General features: G+C 43.0%; 1 protein-coding gene across 1 annotated transcript in view; it reads left to right on the top strand.

The window, feature by feature from the left end:
- The window catches only part of LOC111265139 (neuronal acetylcholine receptor subunit alpha-7), a 98035-nt gene that overhangs the window by 44265 nt on the left and 34958 nt on the right, over positions 1-18812 (top strand). The window contains exon 2 of the mRNA XM_086970361.1: positions 11703-11812. Within this exon, the coding sequence (XP_086826487.1) occupies positions 11703-11812 (110 nt within the window). The remainder of the gene's footprint in view (positions 1-11702; positions 11813-18812) is intronic.

Below are 18812 nucleotides of genomic sequence, written 5' to 3'. Positions count from 1 at the left end.
GGAACTCACTACCTTCTGATGAATATTATCGAGGATAAAGCCAATGTTTCTTTTTTCTTTGTTTTGACCTGTATCATTATACCGGGTCCGCTTTCGTTCCGTTATCCCCCCTCCCCTCTCTCTCTCTCTCCCTCTCAGTATCCATCAGACTCCGTTATTTTTGCCACAGGACGAAAAATCAACGGCAGATACTCCTTGAATGGAGAGAGCTAGGCTGAAAGTCTGACCACCACTAGGTGGCACCAGCGCCGCCATCGACGGAAAAGATCTGGTAGATCGGAGTGGAGCGAATGAATTGGACGTAGATAAAATTTGAGAAGACGGCTCCAGTGTCAACGTCGGCCACAACGACCGGATTGTGACTACGGAAACAGAGTGAGAACGAATAGATTTGTCGATACGACGCCATCGTGTTCCTGAGTGATTTATCCGTCGACCGTCTAACCGGAAGTCGACTGTAGTCTATCCAACAAGTTTGGTGCGTCACCAGCTATGAATATGTGAAGGGATAGATAGGAAAGCTGTTATGACGAGATACGTGACGGGGACAATACTCAGCGTTCGCGAACCGTGTCCTTATGCATAAGATGACACATAGATGGCCGTTGGCTGAATTAGCAAAAAGGAATTCCTATGAATATCTATGTATATAGCAAAAGAAGATGTCGAAATTTGGAGATAGATTGTCTACGACACAACGTCCGTTGTCATGTTCAGCGTGCCTCAGAGTTCATGTTATGCCTAAACAAAAACTCCGGCTTATCACTAATATTATTCAAATCTTAAGAAAATGTTATGCCGAGACAAAGAAAGACAATAACAAAATACGTAAGCAGTATGAGTAGCAGCAATTCCTAACTTCCCTTTGGGGTTCTTTCACTAGAAAAATAGCTTCAAAGAACATCTTACGCCAGACAAACCTAACTGTTTTGTCTTTCTGGGTAAGAGGCTCCCGTTAAACGCTGGTTCATTATGTCGACCGCTAGTTCAGACGTGGTTTAGATTACAGGCAAGGCAAGCAGGTTGTTTGACATTTGGAGGTAAGAGCTGGAGTAGCCTGAACATTCTTAGAGAAATAGAGTATCGTGTTCTACATAAAGCTCTGAAAATACTAGCAGTTGTGCAATGCAAGCAAAGGTAAATCTCATTCTAAAGCTGAATAATTTATAGTGTTCGATGACAATGACAACAGTGGCATCTATTGCTAATACGAAGATGGTGGCGGTTGAGGAACCGTCGGAAGGATGCGAGAGATGCGGAACTTTTGTAGGACGAGAAGGACTTAATCAAGCAAGACCCTGTCGCTTTACAGTACCTTCTCCAAGTTTTTCCTGGGCGTGAGGTAACGGTAGCTGTATGACAATTGAAATGCTTCTACGTACGTTCTTTTTCCCTATGTTTGCTCGGCAGGCAGTCAGCCAGCGAGTCAAGGGCTTATGCGACACCCCCTCCTGATTCCTAATTTCTAATGCTTGTCTACTGAGTAGATGCAGCTCTTTTTTGGTCTTCGAACTTCCCTCGGGGGTTACCTCAGCAGCAGGAACCTTTCTTTATTTCGTTCCCTTTGCGGAATGAAAATAAGAATGGAGTTCTCTCAAACGGTGGTTTTATGTCTGAGAAAAAATAGGGAACTACAGGGAGAAGGGCAGGACGAGGCATGGTCGTTTATTTTTTGGCTACCCTGAAAGCGCGCTTGGCCTAATGACACTAACTCTTCTTAGTCGTTGTTGTCGCGTGATCTGCCAGCTTGTCTTATGCAGCCTGTATGAACCTGGACAATGTAAATCTAGTATGCTCTGGGCTGTGGACTGTAGTGAATGCAAGAACAGTTGAAAGTAACGGCCCACTAACAAACAACTCCCACGGGAGAGTGGGACAAGAATAATTGTACGAGGTGCGACTTGCAAAACATAAGACTACCAAAGAAGCTGCTCCCTAAAAGGTAACGTCTCTTTAAGAATGGAATTAACGAGAATTGACGACTAATAGCGAGACAGAAAGAAACGGAGATAGATGATTAGGGGCAAGCATCTTTCATGACGACTTATTGTCCGGACGATGAAAGAACTCGTGATCGGTGGCAGTATGTGTCTAGGGTGGAATGGCTATAGAACGGCGGTGGACGTAGAAGGGGATCGGAGGACCTGTCGGTATCCGAAAGAGGCGGCACAAAAGCCAAGGCGCTACAAGTTTCTAACGCGTAATTAGCTGATGTACAATAGCCGCATTTGTCTCTGCATCTATTCCGCACAAGCTCGGTCATCGTACATTCCGTGAGATGCATACCGGCAGTAATTCCGCTACTGACGGCGGTCAGCCAGTCTCGTGCAATCTTGCTATCCTAGTCTACATAGCTTGGTTGCCCATAACCAACTATCGAAATAAGGCGTTACAACGCAGGCCATTGACAGCTTACTACATGAGTCTAGCGGCCGCTTACAAATGTGTTATATATTGTCGTCATTATTAGCAGTGAATGGTGAAATTGGTACTATTTTTGTTGCCTCAGCCGATACACACGTGTCTGTGGCAAGTAATTGAAGGAATGTAGAAGTGTGAATTTTCCTGCGCGTTTGTCTCAATAGTTTCATGAGTCCTTATGATCCTTGTACGCTGAAATACAATGCTGCCAAGGAACATCGCAGGATCGCTTGCCTAGGCAGAAATGGTATGGCTTGCCAAGCGAGAATTATTTTCATCTACAAAAGCAAAAAGCTGTCCTGCGAAGAGTCTATCTCAATCGTATGAAAACGAAGCGTATTTGTTAGTGAAACTACGTTGCCAACGCTGCTGTTATATTTATCTGGGAACCAGAAATAGTCGTTTGGTCTTTCGCTTCTTTTTACTATCGTTCTCTATTTTTTCGCGTCTTACTACCTAGGAGACCTCCTCTTCCATTTGGTCCAATAAGCATTTGCATAACGTACAATCTAGGTCATATTATATATAGTGTACAAAAGCCCTATTTTCCAAACATGATCGTATGGGAAGGCGTACAAGTACAGACAATAGAGCGTGGGCGGCTTGCCGAATTATAAGCGCGGATGACTAAAAAAAGTCATAAATAAAACCATCCACATCAGACTAACTTTTGTGTATAGTATCCTTATTTGCTGATCCCACACCGTCGGGCAACTAGGAAGGCGCAACCGCACAATTCTATACTTATAAATGAGCACCAATTTTTTTCTTTTGCTACGGTTCAAATCTTCTCAAGCGATTCGCGTGCTACAAATCGAACTTGCCGTTGTCACAGCTGTAGGGTTATAGTCAAATTGCTGCTTTATATTGCCTTACTGTTCCCTTCTTTGACGGTGTTCCTTGCAGTGCCCGCTGGCCGAAGTGATTCAAGTTGTCTAGTTTACCCCTAACTCGGAGCGAGTCTGGATAAAGGGGAAGACAGGCCGGGAATTAGGCGCGCACGTAATCGCGTGGACGATGTATCTCGCATGTATCCCAGCCATCCTTATATACTTTTTTTCTTCTTGTTTGCTAAAGAACTTGTTTGTAGTAACAACGGTTATTACATTCCTGGGCGCCTAGCGGGAATTCTTTTGAGAACTACGTTTTTGTAGTAGTAGCTGCTCGTCATCGTGTTAATACGTCACAGAGCCATTTTCGTTTGTATTTGAAACCAAACAGGTGGTCGAAGCAGTCGGAGACCTATATGTTGTAGGTGAACTTGTCCTACTGTGGGTAGCGAAAGCATATATGACTAGAGTGACGCCACAAATGAACGCTATGATATGATCCACATTTTGGTTCGACAGGCACTAAGCATATTGACTTGGTTTCATCAAAACGTTTTGCAATACTATTCGCAGCGATAGCAAAACCAACGGTCCCAAACGGCAGCCTGGGATCTACGATTCTGCCGAGTCTCACTCGATTGCCATCCGCTGCATCGGATCAATTCGACAGATTATAAAGTAGTTACTCAGTCTAATACGTTAAGAATGGCCTGATATGTTCGGTCTTCTATGTGATATCAAGTTTCGGCTTTGTTTGATGTGTTTTTTCTTTATGGACGTTATGTACGTCGTAAGATCACCTCTTCTACGCACGTGTTCCGTGAGGATATGCAAACAAACAAGCTGGCTAAATAACATACGGGTTTTTTTCCAGCTACATAGGTAACATTTTTGCCTACAAGCTAGAAATTTTCACTAGTCTTAATGAGGCTACGGTGCCCTCACTACTTAAAACTACGGTACCGCTGCAGCCACTGCTCTCCGCCTCTTCATGCATGGGTGTGTACGTCTAGCAGGCAATTGGGTAATGAAGTCTAATAGTAACAGATTCATTTGCTTCTACTGGGTCATTTACTATCATCGCTTCAGGGTTTTATTTCAGTCGTAAAAACTCTTTGCCAACAGCGCAAAGACGAAGTTCGCGAAGTAGCATGGCTACTTGTAGTTCATGTGTATGAAGATCGACTGTTGCCCTGGTATAGTATGAGGAACGAGGCTGTCGCTAGAAAGACTATAGGGGGTTAGAAGTGTGTACCATATCGATTGCGGTTTGAATCTTCCTCACGTAACACGTGGGGCAAGACTGACGAGGTAATGTTTCGAAATATTTGTAGCGATGCCGTCTCCTTTTTGCTCTGTTACTGCCGCTGCCCCTGCTGTTGCTGCATCGGTAAAAATGGATTTCGTCTCATCAGCATAGCAGGAATATACATACCTGTTGGTAGCTGGTGAAGACATCGGCAGGAACATTAAAGGAAATCATAGCTTCAAACGTTGAGATGAAAGAGAAATCTGATAGTACAATCCTAACCAAGGTGTTGTTTGGAAAGTTAGTCCATATCAATAATGAGCTTCGTCTTTGCGACCCACTAGCTAAATGCCAGCAAGGTGCTACACGAACGACAGATAGAAACCAATACAGACTACTTAATCCACCTAAGGCCGTCAAACTATCATAAGTAATAAGCGTTTAAAATGACTCAAGAATATAATTAATCAATTTCAACATCACTGACTCAACGTACTTACTAAATGTAAAACAATCTTAGAAATTAATTAATATCTTTTTACATATGTGGACTCTTTCTTATACTAAGTCAGATTTCGATGAAGGAGTGAGGCTTCCTAGTTCTTTGCCAAAAAGCAACCGAGATTAGTGTATCTCAAACAAATACACCAATGTACTCCGAAAAACTCCTCGGGACGAAACTGTCACATGTTCAGACATTGATCGTACGACAGATCAGACATATGCATATACACATATATGTACAACTATAGTGTTGTCGTAGTTGTCACAGCTTAAGGATTACTGTTAATAACAGCTCCAAAAAAATCTGAATCGCGTGATTATGCATGTGATTTTTCTCAGCACAGAGGTACCTTCGTTTTCCATACTGCTCATTTTTGCTATGTAAACGAGAGCCTGAATGTGGTGCACAGAAGACCATAATACTCAGACAACGTTATTGTTGTTTTTTTGGGGGGGGGGGGGGGCTCTCTAACGAGCGCGTTTATTGAAATTGCAGCGGTAGCCTCTGGATCAGCCATCAAACATTTAAAAGAGCTAGGCTAGAGAGACGAGGCAAATTCAATACGCAGACTTCAACAAGCGTTTGTCGACCTACATCAAAGGACAGCATTGATTGCCGACGATCGATCGAGGATTACAATCTGTAACAACAGTTGCGAACAGGCTTATGTAATTCTTGGTCTGGGTAAGCGTTTCGACTGTGGTAAGCTGGTGTCATTCGATTCTAATGCGAGCGATGCGACGTTTAAGGACTGTGACGTGCTCCCTTGAACCTGTTGATTGGCTTGACACGAACGATAAGAGTTGTGTGAGTCTATAATGGAACAGGCAAAAATCCACAAGTAAGCCCTGTATCGGTAGGAGAAGAACACGTTTACCAAGAATGCTACGCGATATACGCTTCCTGGATGTTCGCTCACCTTGAAGATGTGAACAGTCGCCTGCCGCTGATTTCATCGGATTCATTTGAGATCAGAGCAGGTGCTACATGCAATAAGCTAACGATACAATACTATAGCATTGCACGTATATATACATACCACTACTACATTGGCATCACAGACATTTGTCTGTCGCGCAGCGCATTGGCTGTAAACGACGAAGCTACGTCTATTTATTATCATCATACAGACAAAAGCGAAGGAGCCAGAGCTTTGTTTGAAGTCGTGAGGGTCAATCAACATTGAGACAAAAATAGTGCAGCGAACGGTATATGAACGGTAAGAGACGAATTCTAGTCATGCAATTGCGTCCTTCTGCATGTGAACCGCATCTTTGTTGACGTTATGGATGACGAAAAGAACGAGTTGCCTTCCAACGTACTAGGCCGCGCTTTCTTCTTTCTATCTGCGTTCGTTGCTGTATTCGTTTGTATCTTGCGTGCCGGTTCGAGTGTGCTTAACAAGCGGTCTGTGATGCTGCATTCCTTCTCGTCGGATGGGTTTACACAATGTCTCTACAACTCTTTGCCAAGTTTCTACGCAACAATAGTGGTCTCAGAAGGGGAAAACAAGCAGCAAATACGGACTCCTTAGCGGTCTGATCGGCAAGCCTAAACGTCGGACCAGCGGAAGCGAGGAAGCCAGTCGGTTGGTCGTTTGATGGTCCCATAGAACGGCGGCCTATCCGTCGCTGTGCCATGAAACTCTAATACCGCAAACTAAATTATTGACAACAATACCATGGCGATAGAAACAATAACTAACTGTTTGAGCGTATCCGAGGGAGTAGCAAACAAAATAAGGTATGTGTGTGGCCGAAACGTGGGTCTGACAAGGAGGCCCTATGGGTGTTCGAAGTGACAACGAATAGTTGTTATCCCAAAGGTGGAACAGGCTTGACGAAACGAAAGCGTAGTCAGACTCTACTAGAGCAGACCGTGAGCCATGCATGGGAATATGATTGCATCAATTGTCGTGCCAACATATCCTGAAAGTGTAAGGAGAACGTTGAGAGGTAAAGAAAAATTGTAGTCCATAATTGTACGAGCCAATTGATTGAATGTTAGTTGGCATTCAGCATCGATACGTACACGTAAGGTCTATGACATACCAATACATCCAGACCAAACACGGAATATATATAATAAATTTTAACGGCTCTAAAAACCAGAGCCGGTTGAAGGCAGCTAGCGAAGGCAGTCGCGGCGAAATGGAAGCGTGCGCCGCGAATCTGGGAGCGCTCATCATATACGATAGACGCTTTGTAGCTCCAGACTTGCGTTGTGCCAGTTCAGTTCAGACTTTACTGAAATTTCTAAAAAAAAAACGGCCACCATTTAAAGCCGATGACGAGTAAAAGGGAAGAATGCATTTCGAATGAAGGAACACAAAAATGAGCACTCTTTAGGACGGGCCTCCATTTTGTCTGTGCATCCGTGTCAATAACGACAATTAACGATGATGAAAAAACCACCGATGGCAAAGTGTCTAAAGTAGCAGTTTTTAAAGGCCATTGTATACAACCAACTCTATCGGAAGTTTCAATGTTTAAATTATGCGCCCGAAAAGAGATTGTTTTTCTCGCATATATATGTCCGCACAAGTCGCTACTTTCGTCTGTACATCGGTTCATTAACCTTACAGAAAATTGCCTGTTTATGGTTGATCCGAATACTGTTAGTAATTATGACGCGTTACTTTCGAAAACATACTAATGCGACCGCTATCAAAACGTATTCGGTGCATCCTAAAATTTGTCTGTTGTTAGCGTTATCAGCAATAACAGTGCGAGCAGCGGACCAGGCAGTATTACGAAAAATTATCCAAGGCAAAACGATTACCACAAGAACGCCTATCAAAAAAGTACCTCAAACAGTAATACTACGTGCTAAAAGCGGCAAGAATAGTTTTCGGCCCATGAAGAATGGCAGATTGGAATGGATTTCGGTTGAGGCCAAAAGATCTCTCGCCAATTTTCAGGGTGCTTACATTGCAAAGTATCTGGGATATGTGACATAAGAGGTATCGAAAAATCATATATAACTAAAATTTAAAAAAAAGTAAGTTATTTTAATTATTTTGCGCACAAACCTTCCATGCACGATAGATGCGTTGCTCAGATAATTATCAATACGGTGTGACTTTATTATTATTATTATTTTTTTAATACATATTTTTTCTACACATAACGTTAGGGAAAACGCATCATAGATTTGTATTGACATACGCGCTAAGAATAATACTTAAAAATGGAGACAGCAGTTTTTACCAGAAGTCTTGCTTCGTCCCTAATTGATGACACATAAATGCTGTGTTTCCCTGTATAATATCCCGTGTCGTTTACAATTTCTTTTCGACCGTTGCTTTTAGCTGGAGGAACAATATAGAATTCAATATGTCCTACGGCTGACTTTCCTGCTTGAGAAACTGCAAAGCATGAAACGTGTTTGGAGCGAGAAAAATCGCACCTGTGAACTTGATCCCGCCACCGATCGCGACTGCTTCCAGCTGTATACAGGGTTTCTGCTTGCTGAAGCTGTTTTCGTTTAGGCGCCTATGACGGCCGTTTGCGTCCGCGCTACCAATGTGCGTTGGCCAACAACAATCGCTGACGGGGGCAGATCTGTGGTATGCCCAAATGCTACCTCTATCGCTCTTTCTTTCCTTTGCTGTGTCGATTTTCCATTTGCGACGACACACATACATCTGCCGCTGCTGCTGCTGTTCGACCACGATACGGAGGCGGAGTAGTCCCAGCGTGTAAAGGTGTGTCAAAGGCCCCACAGAAGATATTTTGTGATCCCACCAACGGAAGTGTTGTAGTGGAAAACATTGGTCAGTAGGGAACCGGCTCCCTGTGATGCTAGATCGGCTTCCAGACGGTTGTATTTCACTCTCCCATTTGGTTCCGCTGCCCTACGGCTGTGCTCCTACAACATAGCTTTCCCCCAAAGATTAGTTCCAAGAGAGCCCTGACGGGCACATGATTGCTTGATTTCTGCTTCTCATGTTGCCGACGGAGGTAGCGCTGGAGATTCAAATGAATCTCCAGCGCTAGCTCCGTCGATATTACACGCAGTTCTTTCACGAAGTAAAATCTCAATGAAAATCGAAGCCACTATCATTCCATCTTATGAATCTACGACCGAGCACGCAACTCCCGCGTATATTGCATTGAGCTGGCTTCCGTACGTAGCCGGTAACTCAGAGACCGGCAGCGGTTGCCCTCCGGCAACGCCTATTGTTAACACTTAGCAAGCTTTTCATGTCAGGCCCTTTAGGCCATCTTCTTGCTTCCTTGTTGGTTTTTTCTTCTCCTTTTTTTCCAAGAGGCACAAACATCGATGATAGAAACTGTGTTGATGACATTAAAAGAGAAAAGAACGATATGAGGTTCGGTGCTTCCGGACGCCGTCAATTGCCACCCGCGTATCATAGCAGTTATCAAGGAAAGCTAGCGAGCCTTTGTGACCACAGAAGGCATTGTACATATAGCATGTGTATTTTTCCATGTACTTCTATTCACGCATATTGAATATATGTATCGTACACGTGTATCAAGGTGCGAGTCATGGAAAAATATATAGACTGTATAATGTAACCGATTGGGGGTATGCTTCAGTGGGCTATAGGTAAGTACATACAGATGACCCAGAACCTGCAATGGACTTCTAGCCCTAGCTGCGGCCCGTTGTACTACTGTTGCTATGGTGCATCCAAATATGTGCAGCAAAGTGTTTACACCAGCGTCTTCTTCGTGGCATAAGCGATTTCAGCATCCGGCAAGGGCTGCCGGAACTGTCTCACACTAACAACAGCGCCACAGGCTCGCCTAGCAATAGTTCGAGGCCGACTAAGCTGTTTCGTCATATTTTATGGTCGTTTGTCACACGCGGACGGGTCATGTCGAGAGGAAAGACATGAGTTCCTTGATGTGGTAGCACATCAAACAAGGCGTTATTACAAGAGCCGGTTGAAAGAGACAAGGACAGAAGTCTGCGCGTGGAAATGAATGCAATTTTTTAGCACTATGAATCCAGGCAAACGGCGGCATCGTAACTCATACAGTCGCAAGTAGATAATATACAGAGGGGAAGCGATGAGAATATGTGCCGATTTGCCAACAGCGATAAGACGAAGCTGATCTTGGTAACGTGGAGCCACTACCACAACCGCTGGTAGACCCGGAAAGCTTGAAGCTGTTTCCTGATAGTCTGGTATAACGGGGACCATTGCCTGGAAGATAGAGTCGGGCGAAACCTCCGTCTGTTATATTCATGACTTTGACACGGTGATAGGTATGGTGTGTCGATGCACGTTACGAGGAGTTATCCTACCGAGTTGAGCGAAATTACAGATCTAGGCGTTCTTTAGTAACGAGCTTTTAAGAACATAGACTATCTCGCTTACTGCAATAAGTTGCGCATTTAGTTGAATATGTTGTGAGATCGTTTCCCGTAGGCTAACCATAACAACGACCGCAGCAGCTACGATAGCCACAACAGACATCACCATCTGAACTGCAGCCACAAGCTTGAGTAACTCCCAAAGACCAGATGTGGAGGTTTTGTATCGATTCATAGGGAGCTCATCAACGACAACATAGACATGCTGCGAAATTGACGAGCACGCGGTGAACCTCACACACCGTCTAAACGTTAGCCTTTTTTTCACTGTCTAAATGTTGGTAGAGTAATTTTACGATGAGAATTCCATATGTTATCATCCCATATCCTCATGAAGCGTATCCGTATCATCAAGGGCTGACGAAGGCGTAGATTTGATGGTATACAGTTTGAGTTCGATCTGTATTTCCCGCTTCCCGTAAACCCATTCGCATTCACGGATTAGTCTATAACACTATCGCCTGGTGTTTCACTAAATATGGGTGACAGTTTATAGATCATTTCGAGTGCATGTCGATCGTATTGATTGCCTGTTTGCTGAAAATTGAGTTGGGCGCAATGTTAGTGCTTGTCGTACGAGTTCGCTAGTTCAGTCGCTGTTCTTGTGGATTTCTTTGTTCCTTCACGAATAAATGTCTATAGAAATCTATCTGTTCGTAGATATTGTATCCCATTCGATTGCGAACGCTTCAATCTATGCACACACAATGCCAAATATATTCATTTGTATCTTAGGCCGTCATTGTTAGGGTACATTCGTTCGGAAGACGTAAGGTCTCTGTAAGCCGTCCATCAATAGCGATTGCCGTAGATAGAATTCATACTATTACTGTACATGGCACACAATGTTAATTCAGACCGATTTTTGGCTAGAAATTTCCAATGCGACCGCAAATGCGTCTCCGGTCACACACAGAACCACACATATACTATGTTGTTTAGTTCGTTACTTTTAAAAATAAGGCTGGTACATAGGGCATCTGTGATTTAATTTCTCGACAATATAACTACTTTAAACGAACGCTGAGACGAGCGAAAGCTCAAGATTATCTACTATGAACTTAAATTTTCATTCAATTATCAGATCCGATAGCCGTTTGACGCAAGGTAAACTTCTTTCTAACTTTTTTTTTTCTTCTTTTATACAAATCATGATGGACAACGCAATAAATGTTAAACTGCACGCAACTGTATAAATAGGTACTTTTATCTAATGCCGTAACTTATCATATGATACAAACAATGCAAATGATGCACAAACAGTGAAGCCCATTTACTGTCCACAGTAGACTGAAATGCATATCTTCGATTTGATGGGCATAATCTGGCATCAACGACGTTGACGTTTCAGGACTGGGTTGACGTCAACCTTCGCTGGGACCCCGTCAAGTATGGGGGTGTCAGCGATCTACGAATACCTCCGCATAAAATATGGAAGCCAGACGTTCTCATGTACAATAGGTGAGTGCACATATATGGCTTCGATATAGTTATTGAATTTATAATAGCGGTATAGATAGTTGTTTCCCAGCATATTTAAGAAGCGATAGCAATCGGGGTTTGTTGGGTAGGTAATAGTTTGTTGGTGTCTTTGTGGCCTTAACTACGTTTGAATTTCCCTACGGGAATTTTCTGATTACGCGATATACCTCTGATATCTGTAATGTTCAGTGCCATCAAATTACGTATTGCTGCGGATTTGCGCGTGATGGCTGGAAGAGAGATCGTTATTATTGGTATTGATTTTTATTATATTATCGGTGGAAATTTTTAGTATGGTTGTACTTATAAGCTAGGAAACTGCACAGAAAGATAGCAACCGATCGCCGAATTCTAATAGGGATATTGTGTTTCCTATTGCGAGACTTGTGCAGTGACTAGCGTACTAACTGTATCGTCGTATAACGTAACGTCCGCCACCTTTTACATGGCTTCCTGTATACGTCAGCACAGTTTCGCGAAAAAATGACGAAGTAAGCTTTCGAGGCTACGTCAACAACAGACGACAGACAGTAATGCCGCGGTGGAGGCATTTTCACTGCGTGTTAATCCTTGATTGCCCACATTTCGACGTTCGTCCGGAACACGGCAGAAGTGCGCACTGTAATATGCTCGTTTAGATGGTAGACAACCGATGAAAGAAAAAGAATGAGACAGGAGTATCAATCTATGATCGGTGTTACAAATAAAACATCGATCCCAAAACCTGCCGACAGGCCTAAAGGACACGCTCCAAAAATATCCACGAAAAAGAATTTTGTTTAGAGCTCTAATGATGTGGACCTCGTTCCCCAGTTTATTCTATCGAATCCTCGAAAAGGACAGTACTTCGCTAGAAAAGCGGATTAACGAAAGAATTATATTTACGATGACTACAAAGGAAGGTCTGTTTGAAAAAGGGCCTCATATTACAATAATTCAGTGTATAGCACTGTATTTTTAGGAACATGGCTTCTGCTGAAACTTTTCCAGCTGCTGGACTATAAAGAAGAATCAAACCCTAATAGGGCAGCAACGGAAGAGCCAGTTGCTATAGTGGGCTTGGTTTTTCACAAGGAAGCTCCGTAAAAATTTTGTGATTCGCGAATCGCACCTATTGCAAGGTGAAGCAAATCGGGTTGCCTTTGACATGCACAGGGTTTGCTCGTTATTTCAAGTTCGTGACTTGATAGCGTAATGTCTTAAATCCTTGGTAACCCACTCTGTTTATAGTCTTCTTAGTAAAGCATAAAAACGAGTTGTTTTTATAAAATACAATGGGCTAACTAGCTACGTTTCCGCTAGCTACTTCTTGCTTCCGCTTCGGCAACCTGAAATATTTACGGCTCCTGTATAGCAAAAAAGAAAAAAAACGATTATTATTAACTCGCGCATAGATCATAATATACGTCTGCTAAAACCACCCCACTCCACTCCACGGTAAATTAGCACAATTTGAAGACTAGTCAGCTTCGTTTCATGTTCCCTGGTATAAAAGTCTTCGTGGCATTCTTTTCGATCCTCTATAGACTCAATGTATGGTAGCTGAAGTGCTCGGATAGCTGCTCCACAGCTTTCTACCCTGTGTCCGTCCACCCTTGGCGGCCTATGACAGGAAGTATCAATAAATTTAAAGCTGAGTTATTTTTGCGGACACCCTGTTTCGTTTGGGCCCTGCTGGCAATAAAGCTACCCAGCATTGGGTAAATATTGGTGTGTAAAGGGCATGAAGCAGGAGCAAAATAAGCCTCTGGGTCTAGCTGCCTACTGTAGTTGATTCCGGCTTGTTTCAATGGACCCCTACTTTTTTCAGAGAAACTAAGTAAACATTTTCAAGCAATATGCAGCCAAGCCTCTCGTGCGTACAAAATGTTTGAAAATATCAAAATTACAATTGAGGAATGAAAGAAAAAGGAACTATATTGGTTTATAGTATCCATCTGCGTATGCTTGTAACGCCATTATCGCGTTCAATGGTGATACGAATGTAAAGTTCTCGAGTAGTGCTAGGGGCAATAACTGTTGTTGCGCTTTGAAGGTACACAATGTTCTTATTAGCATCAGGTAAACTGGATTCAATTAGGTTTCTATTCGTCAACTCACTAGCGTTTCGCTACATGAGCCATTCTCTTGAGCTTTGCCAGCGATGCCAATAGTTGGCCTATGTCTGCTATGTACGGGATGAACGTTGTCAGTAGAAAAAGCTTCGTTAATAAAGTAGATTACATTTTCTCTTATGCTCCAGACAATAAACGACCTGGTACCTTAGTCCTCTAATCGAACGTTGTTGTAACTAGGGAACGGCTGTGTTTCCTGATGATTACTGATTCTTCAGTAAACAGCCAATCCTTATGATTTACTCGTACACGTAGAGCAAATAAAATTTAAAAAAAAAACCATCAGAATTTTTACTCATGCATTGACGAAACAGTAGCTGATTAAATCTCTGTTCCAAAATATGCACTTCCTTAACGTCAAGACTGAGTTGATAACAAAAGCCGACCGTCCTGTGGTCCTAACGAATAACATTCCCACTAGACTTTTTGGTATAAAATATAGCTTCCGTCCGCCTTTTAGCAGCCCCTTGCCCCTTTTCTCTGGGCGTTGTTCTAGCAAAGCACTCCGTACACCAACGTGTTCTGGGTTAAGCTTCGTCTTTTATACATAGTACTTACAGTCATAGATCCGGATATCGTCCTGAAAAAACCTTATCTTATTCCCCTACGGGAAAAAGGCGCAGGAGTAATCCGGCCGCAGAACTGTAGTCGCTACTGCTGTATGCTGGTTTTATCAATATTTAGAATTCTGAACGCCACATAGTACGCACAACGTGGTCATGCTATATAGCGGTGCTGTTATTAACGACTGAGTCCAAGAGCTGGTGTGTGTGATTTGGTGGTCAACGATTCACTGGCATGATTTATAAATACAAAGACAGGGTTGACGATTAAGGACTAAGACAGCATAGAATACTGTTTGCCTGCTAATATAGCGTGAAATATCCACGATAGGAACACATATATTAAAGGGACGGTTAATATGCTATCGTCTGTTGTAATACGCAATGTGCTACCGTGCCCTAACGGTAAGTGCTCGTGACACGTAGAAGTTACAAGATGATTCGATAAGTGTATGCTGGACTCATTTGAACCCATATTTTTCCAATAATGAGGTCGCTGTCTCAGGTCGTATTATGTTTGTAGAACGAAGGAGGATAGCATAAGCAAATATGTTTGATAGTATTATTTGTCTCCTTTCTGCTCCTACGGATGGGCACGTCTACGACGTACGCAAGCTTCTGGACCAGACTAGTGCAAAGTTTCGCTGCAAGGTTTCGCCAAAATCTATGCGTAACTTGCTATTTCTTTCGCAAGAAAAAATCGAGTGAAAATACGAAGGTCTAAGTTTCATGTATATAGTATTAAAGAGCGTATAACTATAAGAAAGGTTTTATTACCTGACGCACCGAGCCGGATAGAATGTCCAATAAATATAACCCGTCACGCAAGCAACCCCCTAGCTTTTTAATATAAGGTAGCACCAACGTATAGAAGAATATGGCTATGGCTTGCCCTTAGTCCATTACTTTGAACCCTCTTATGCTTGTAGTTGTCTATAGTCACAATGCTCGGCTGCACAGGACTGCGCTATTTTACCCTTTCAAGGTGACATTAATAACATTAATTTTAAAAAATAATTTCGTCGCGTCTATTCGTAGTCTGTCCTTTTAACCATTTTTCTCGTGCCCCAGTAAAACTATGAATCCGTCATTGCAGAAGCGATTATTACGAAAATATCGAGACTTCTCGCACAGGATTCATGCGCTTTATACGAAAATGCCGACGCTAGTCCACCCTCAGCCAGTTTGCTGTTTCGGTGAAAGCAGAACATTTTTTGCTACGGGCAAAGTAGAACCAGCACGGGCCCCGGTGCTCGGGGCTATTCCCGCGCCGATGCTCGTATTATGCAAATCTCTCGTGTGTGCGTCCCCACTTATTCTAGGTAACGCCCGTTCAGTCGATGCCACTGCCAAGCATCCGGAATTCTGGCGTAACAACAGCAAAACCTGCCTCCTTTTGGGCACTTCGTTGCTGAGCGGTGCGTAGGTCATGTTTGCTAGAAACGATCTGTAAGCCGGCGAAATTTGCACTGATCTCTTGTGCGGTGAACGAACGCAATTTGGGATTATTAAAATTCTGAACTTCGTCGTCGATAGTAGCATGTTCAGGACGGATTACTCTTACAGACATTATACAGCATGGCATAGGTCAATGGCGACAGTGAATCTACCGGAATATCTAAATGAGTTTGATAAATCTCATCCTTTTCATGATGAGCAAGCCATCACAGCATTGTATAACATAATTTTTACTATAGTTATTAGTAGCGTCAACTTTACGGCCTGTGACCATCTCTAGGGTAGGTGGGGATCTGCGGATCGTACTATGGAACTTATGTATTCACTCACAGGCAAAAAAGTTCCGACGTAGTTTGTCGCGTGCGAACGCGTTTGCAACTACGTAATTAAGTTCGCTTGCATTTGTCAGCTATGAATAAGTGCTAAGTTCTGCAGCCAACTGTCATATAGAAGCGAGATGCGAAAAATGACGGAACACGCCCGAAACGTTGAGTTATTAGTACGGCATAGTTCGACTTTTCGAAATCGTCTGAGAAGTTTTTTTTGTTTAACTTAACCAAATTTTTCACCTGGGTACCACATTACATGTCCTGAATGAATTTTTGCAGGAACTATAACCCGCTAAACGAGCCAAATAGGAGTTGCTTCAACATCAGAGATAAACGGGCATAGAAAAGTTAGTTGTGCCCACAAAGAAAGCTGCTCTGTTTAGCAAACTGCTTGACATTCGGCTGACGACAAACTGTTATTTTAATTTTTTGACATAAAAGAGTAACGGATAGGGTAGTTTTTTTCGTAGGTACCGATTTAGATAGACAGTGTTTGTATATGCAAAGTTTTTAATTTTGATGGTATTTAATTCCGTTCTTTTATTTCATTAATCACTTGTAAAAGGATGAAGTTTGTGGACACATTGTACGAATCCTTTTAACAGCCTATATGTCCACTGTGCATATACTTGAAGTAATCTTATCCTATAACGATAAAATATCGCAAGGAGAGTATAATGTATTATGCAATTTATATGAATGGCCTAAATCTCATGCTTCTTTTGTTTGGCCGTGCCAGCAGCGATTTCCAGCTTTGAGGACAGATCAAAAACTCACCGATTTAAGCTGCTGCCTTCATTAAAAATCTGAGAATTAATGCCGGCCGCCCCTTTTAAGATACTCGCATGCACGATACTTTCAATTCATAATACGATCTTGTCGGCCTCACTGATGCATGCACGATGCGTTCTCGTGAGCTGTGCTTGAAATTTTCCTCTGATTTCACGCAGATAGAAAATTGTACGTGATTCGGGCTATGGTGTGTGCTACGGCTAGCGGTGAACACTCGTAATAGACAAAAGTCGCGACGGCGTTAATAACTAGAAGAGGTATTCTGCGTAACTCACGCAACTCTTACGTTACGTTCCATCCAAGCTTAATGGGCATCGAAACCACCGAGAACGAATTTAATTGTTTTACATCGAGCAGTCGGCAGAAGAACGAAGCACTGCAAACGGACCCGGCCAGTGGTCCGGCTAAAATGAGCGGACAATTACTACACGAAAACGACATAATGTTCATTCCATCGATGTTTACCGGCGTCAGCCAGCGATAGCTAGAGATGTAGCGCCGTGGTTTGCCACCATTCAGCAGTCCATCACGTTTTGCCTCCCTCTGTGTTCGCCGAGTTCTACGTCTAATACCGCCATTAGACATTTCGTTACATTGCTGGCTCCCAGCACGAAACGAAGTGTCTATGCCTGTGTTACGGCTTATACCACAACGTATTCCTAAAATCTACAGGCAAATACGTTACCCGTTAAGCTAACACAGAGGAGCATTCCTCCCTATTTTAGTCTCATCCAACGTCTCGGTCAACCTAGGTACACGGCCCACTTCGTCGCCTGTTTTACCTTTTCGATGTTTTTGGAGGTAATCCGCCCCTTTCTATATCGTTCTGTTGTATTTTGATCACTTTAGTTTTCGATCTTTTAGTTGAATCGTCTTTACGTCACAACCGCAAATTATTGTTTTCGGTCTTTCCGCCACAGTTCAGTCTCGACTTTATTTCATTGGCGTGTTAACGCATTCCGTATTTTCAATGGATCGCCCTCGCTGTTGATTCTGTTTTAGTGCGTGCCACTACTGCTACCGACCTGCTGCTCTTCAAGTTACTGGGTTGGCCTCTTTTAGCCTAACTTCGTTGCCCTTTTCGGAATCATTATTTCATTGCCCTCTACTCGTCAACATTAGACCCGTATATTTCCCTTTCCCTACTCATGCTACTGCTATTGGTAACTGTAACGGGCTTAGATTTATCAGTTCGTTTTTGGTTTTTCTTCGCCATCGCAGGCTTGTCTTTTTCGGTTTTATTATTCCGATTCATTCATTGTTGTTCCCCGCTCTGCCCCACGTTTGTGTTCGCTGCGTGTCTTAGCCCGTTTCCGGTTTAACTCGACGTCTTCTTTCTCTCCTTTTGAATCTGTGCAGTTTTTTCATTTTGCCTCTGTCAATCTCTATTTTCCTAACTATCCTTCTGTTCCGCATTGTCTCTCTCTGTGGCTGCGTGTCTTTGTGACGGCCGGCAACCGCTCTTGTCGCGCCCCTTTCATTGTCGTTGTTCAGGCGAGAATGGAAAGAGCATGCACGTACCATTAAAGCTATCTTTGCTTAGGTATGATTCAGCCTAGTTAGGGCCAACTAGATTATTGGCACGCTAAACGGAATTGGCAACGGCCGACTCAATCGAGCCAAACCTTCCCAGTCTATTGTCGTCTTGGAATTTGAATTTGCTAACTTACCAAAGCGTTCGCCTTGTCCCCGCCGTTGCCAAATCGAAACATAGGGCGGCATG

The sequence above is a fragment of the Varroa jacobsoni genome, unplaced genomic scaffold (assembly GCF_002532875.2).
Source record: "Varroa jacobsoni isolate VJ856 unplaced genomic scaffold, vjacob_1.0 scaffold_936, whole genome shotgun sequence".
Classification (NCBI taxonomy): domain Eukaryota; kingdom Metazoa; phylum Arthropoda; class Arachnida; order Mesostigmata; family Varroidae; genus Varroa; species Varroa jacobsoni.
This window is presented reverse-complemented; position numbering and strand designations above follow the sequence as displayed.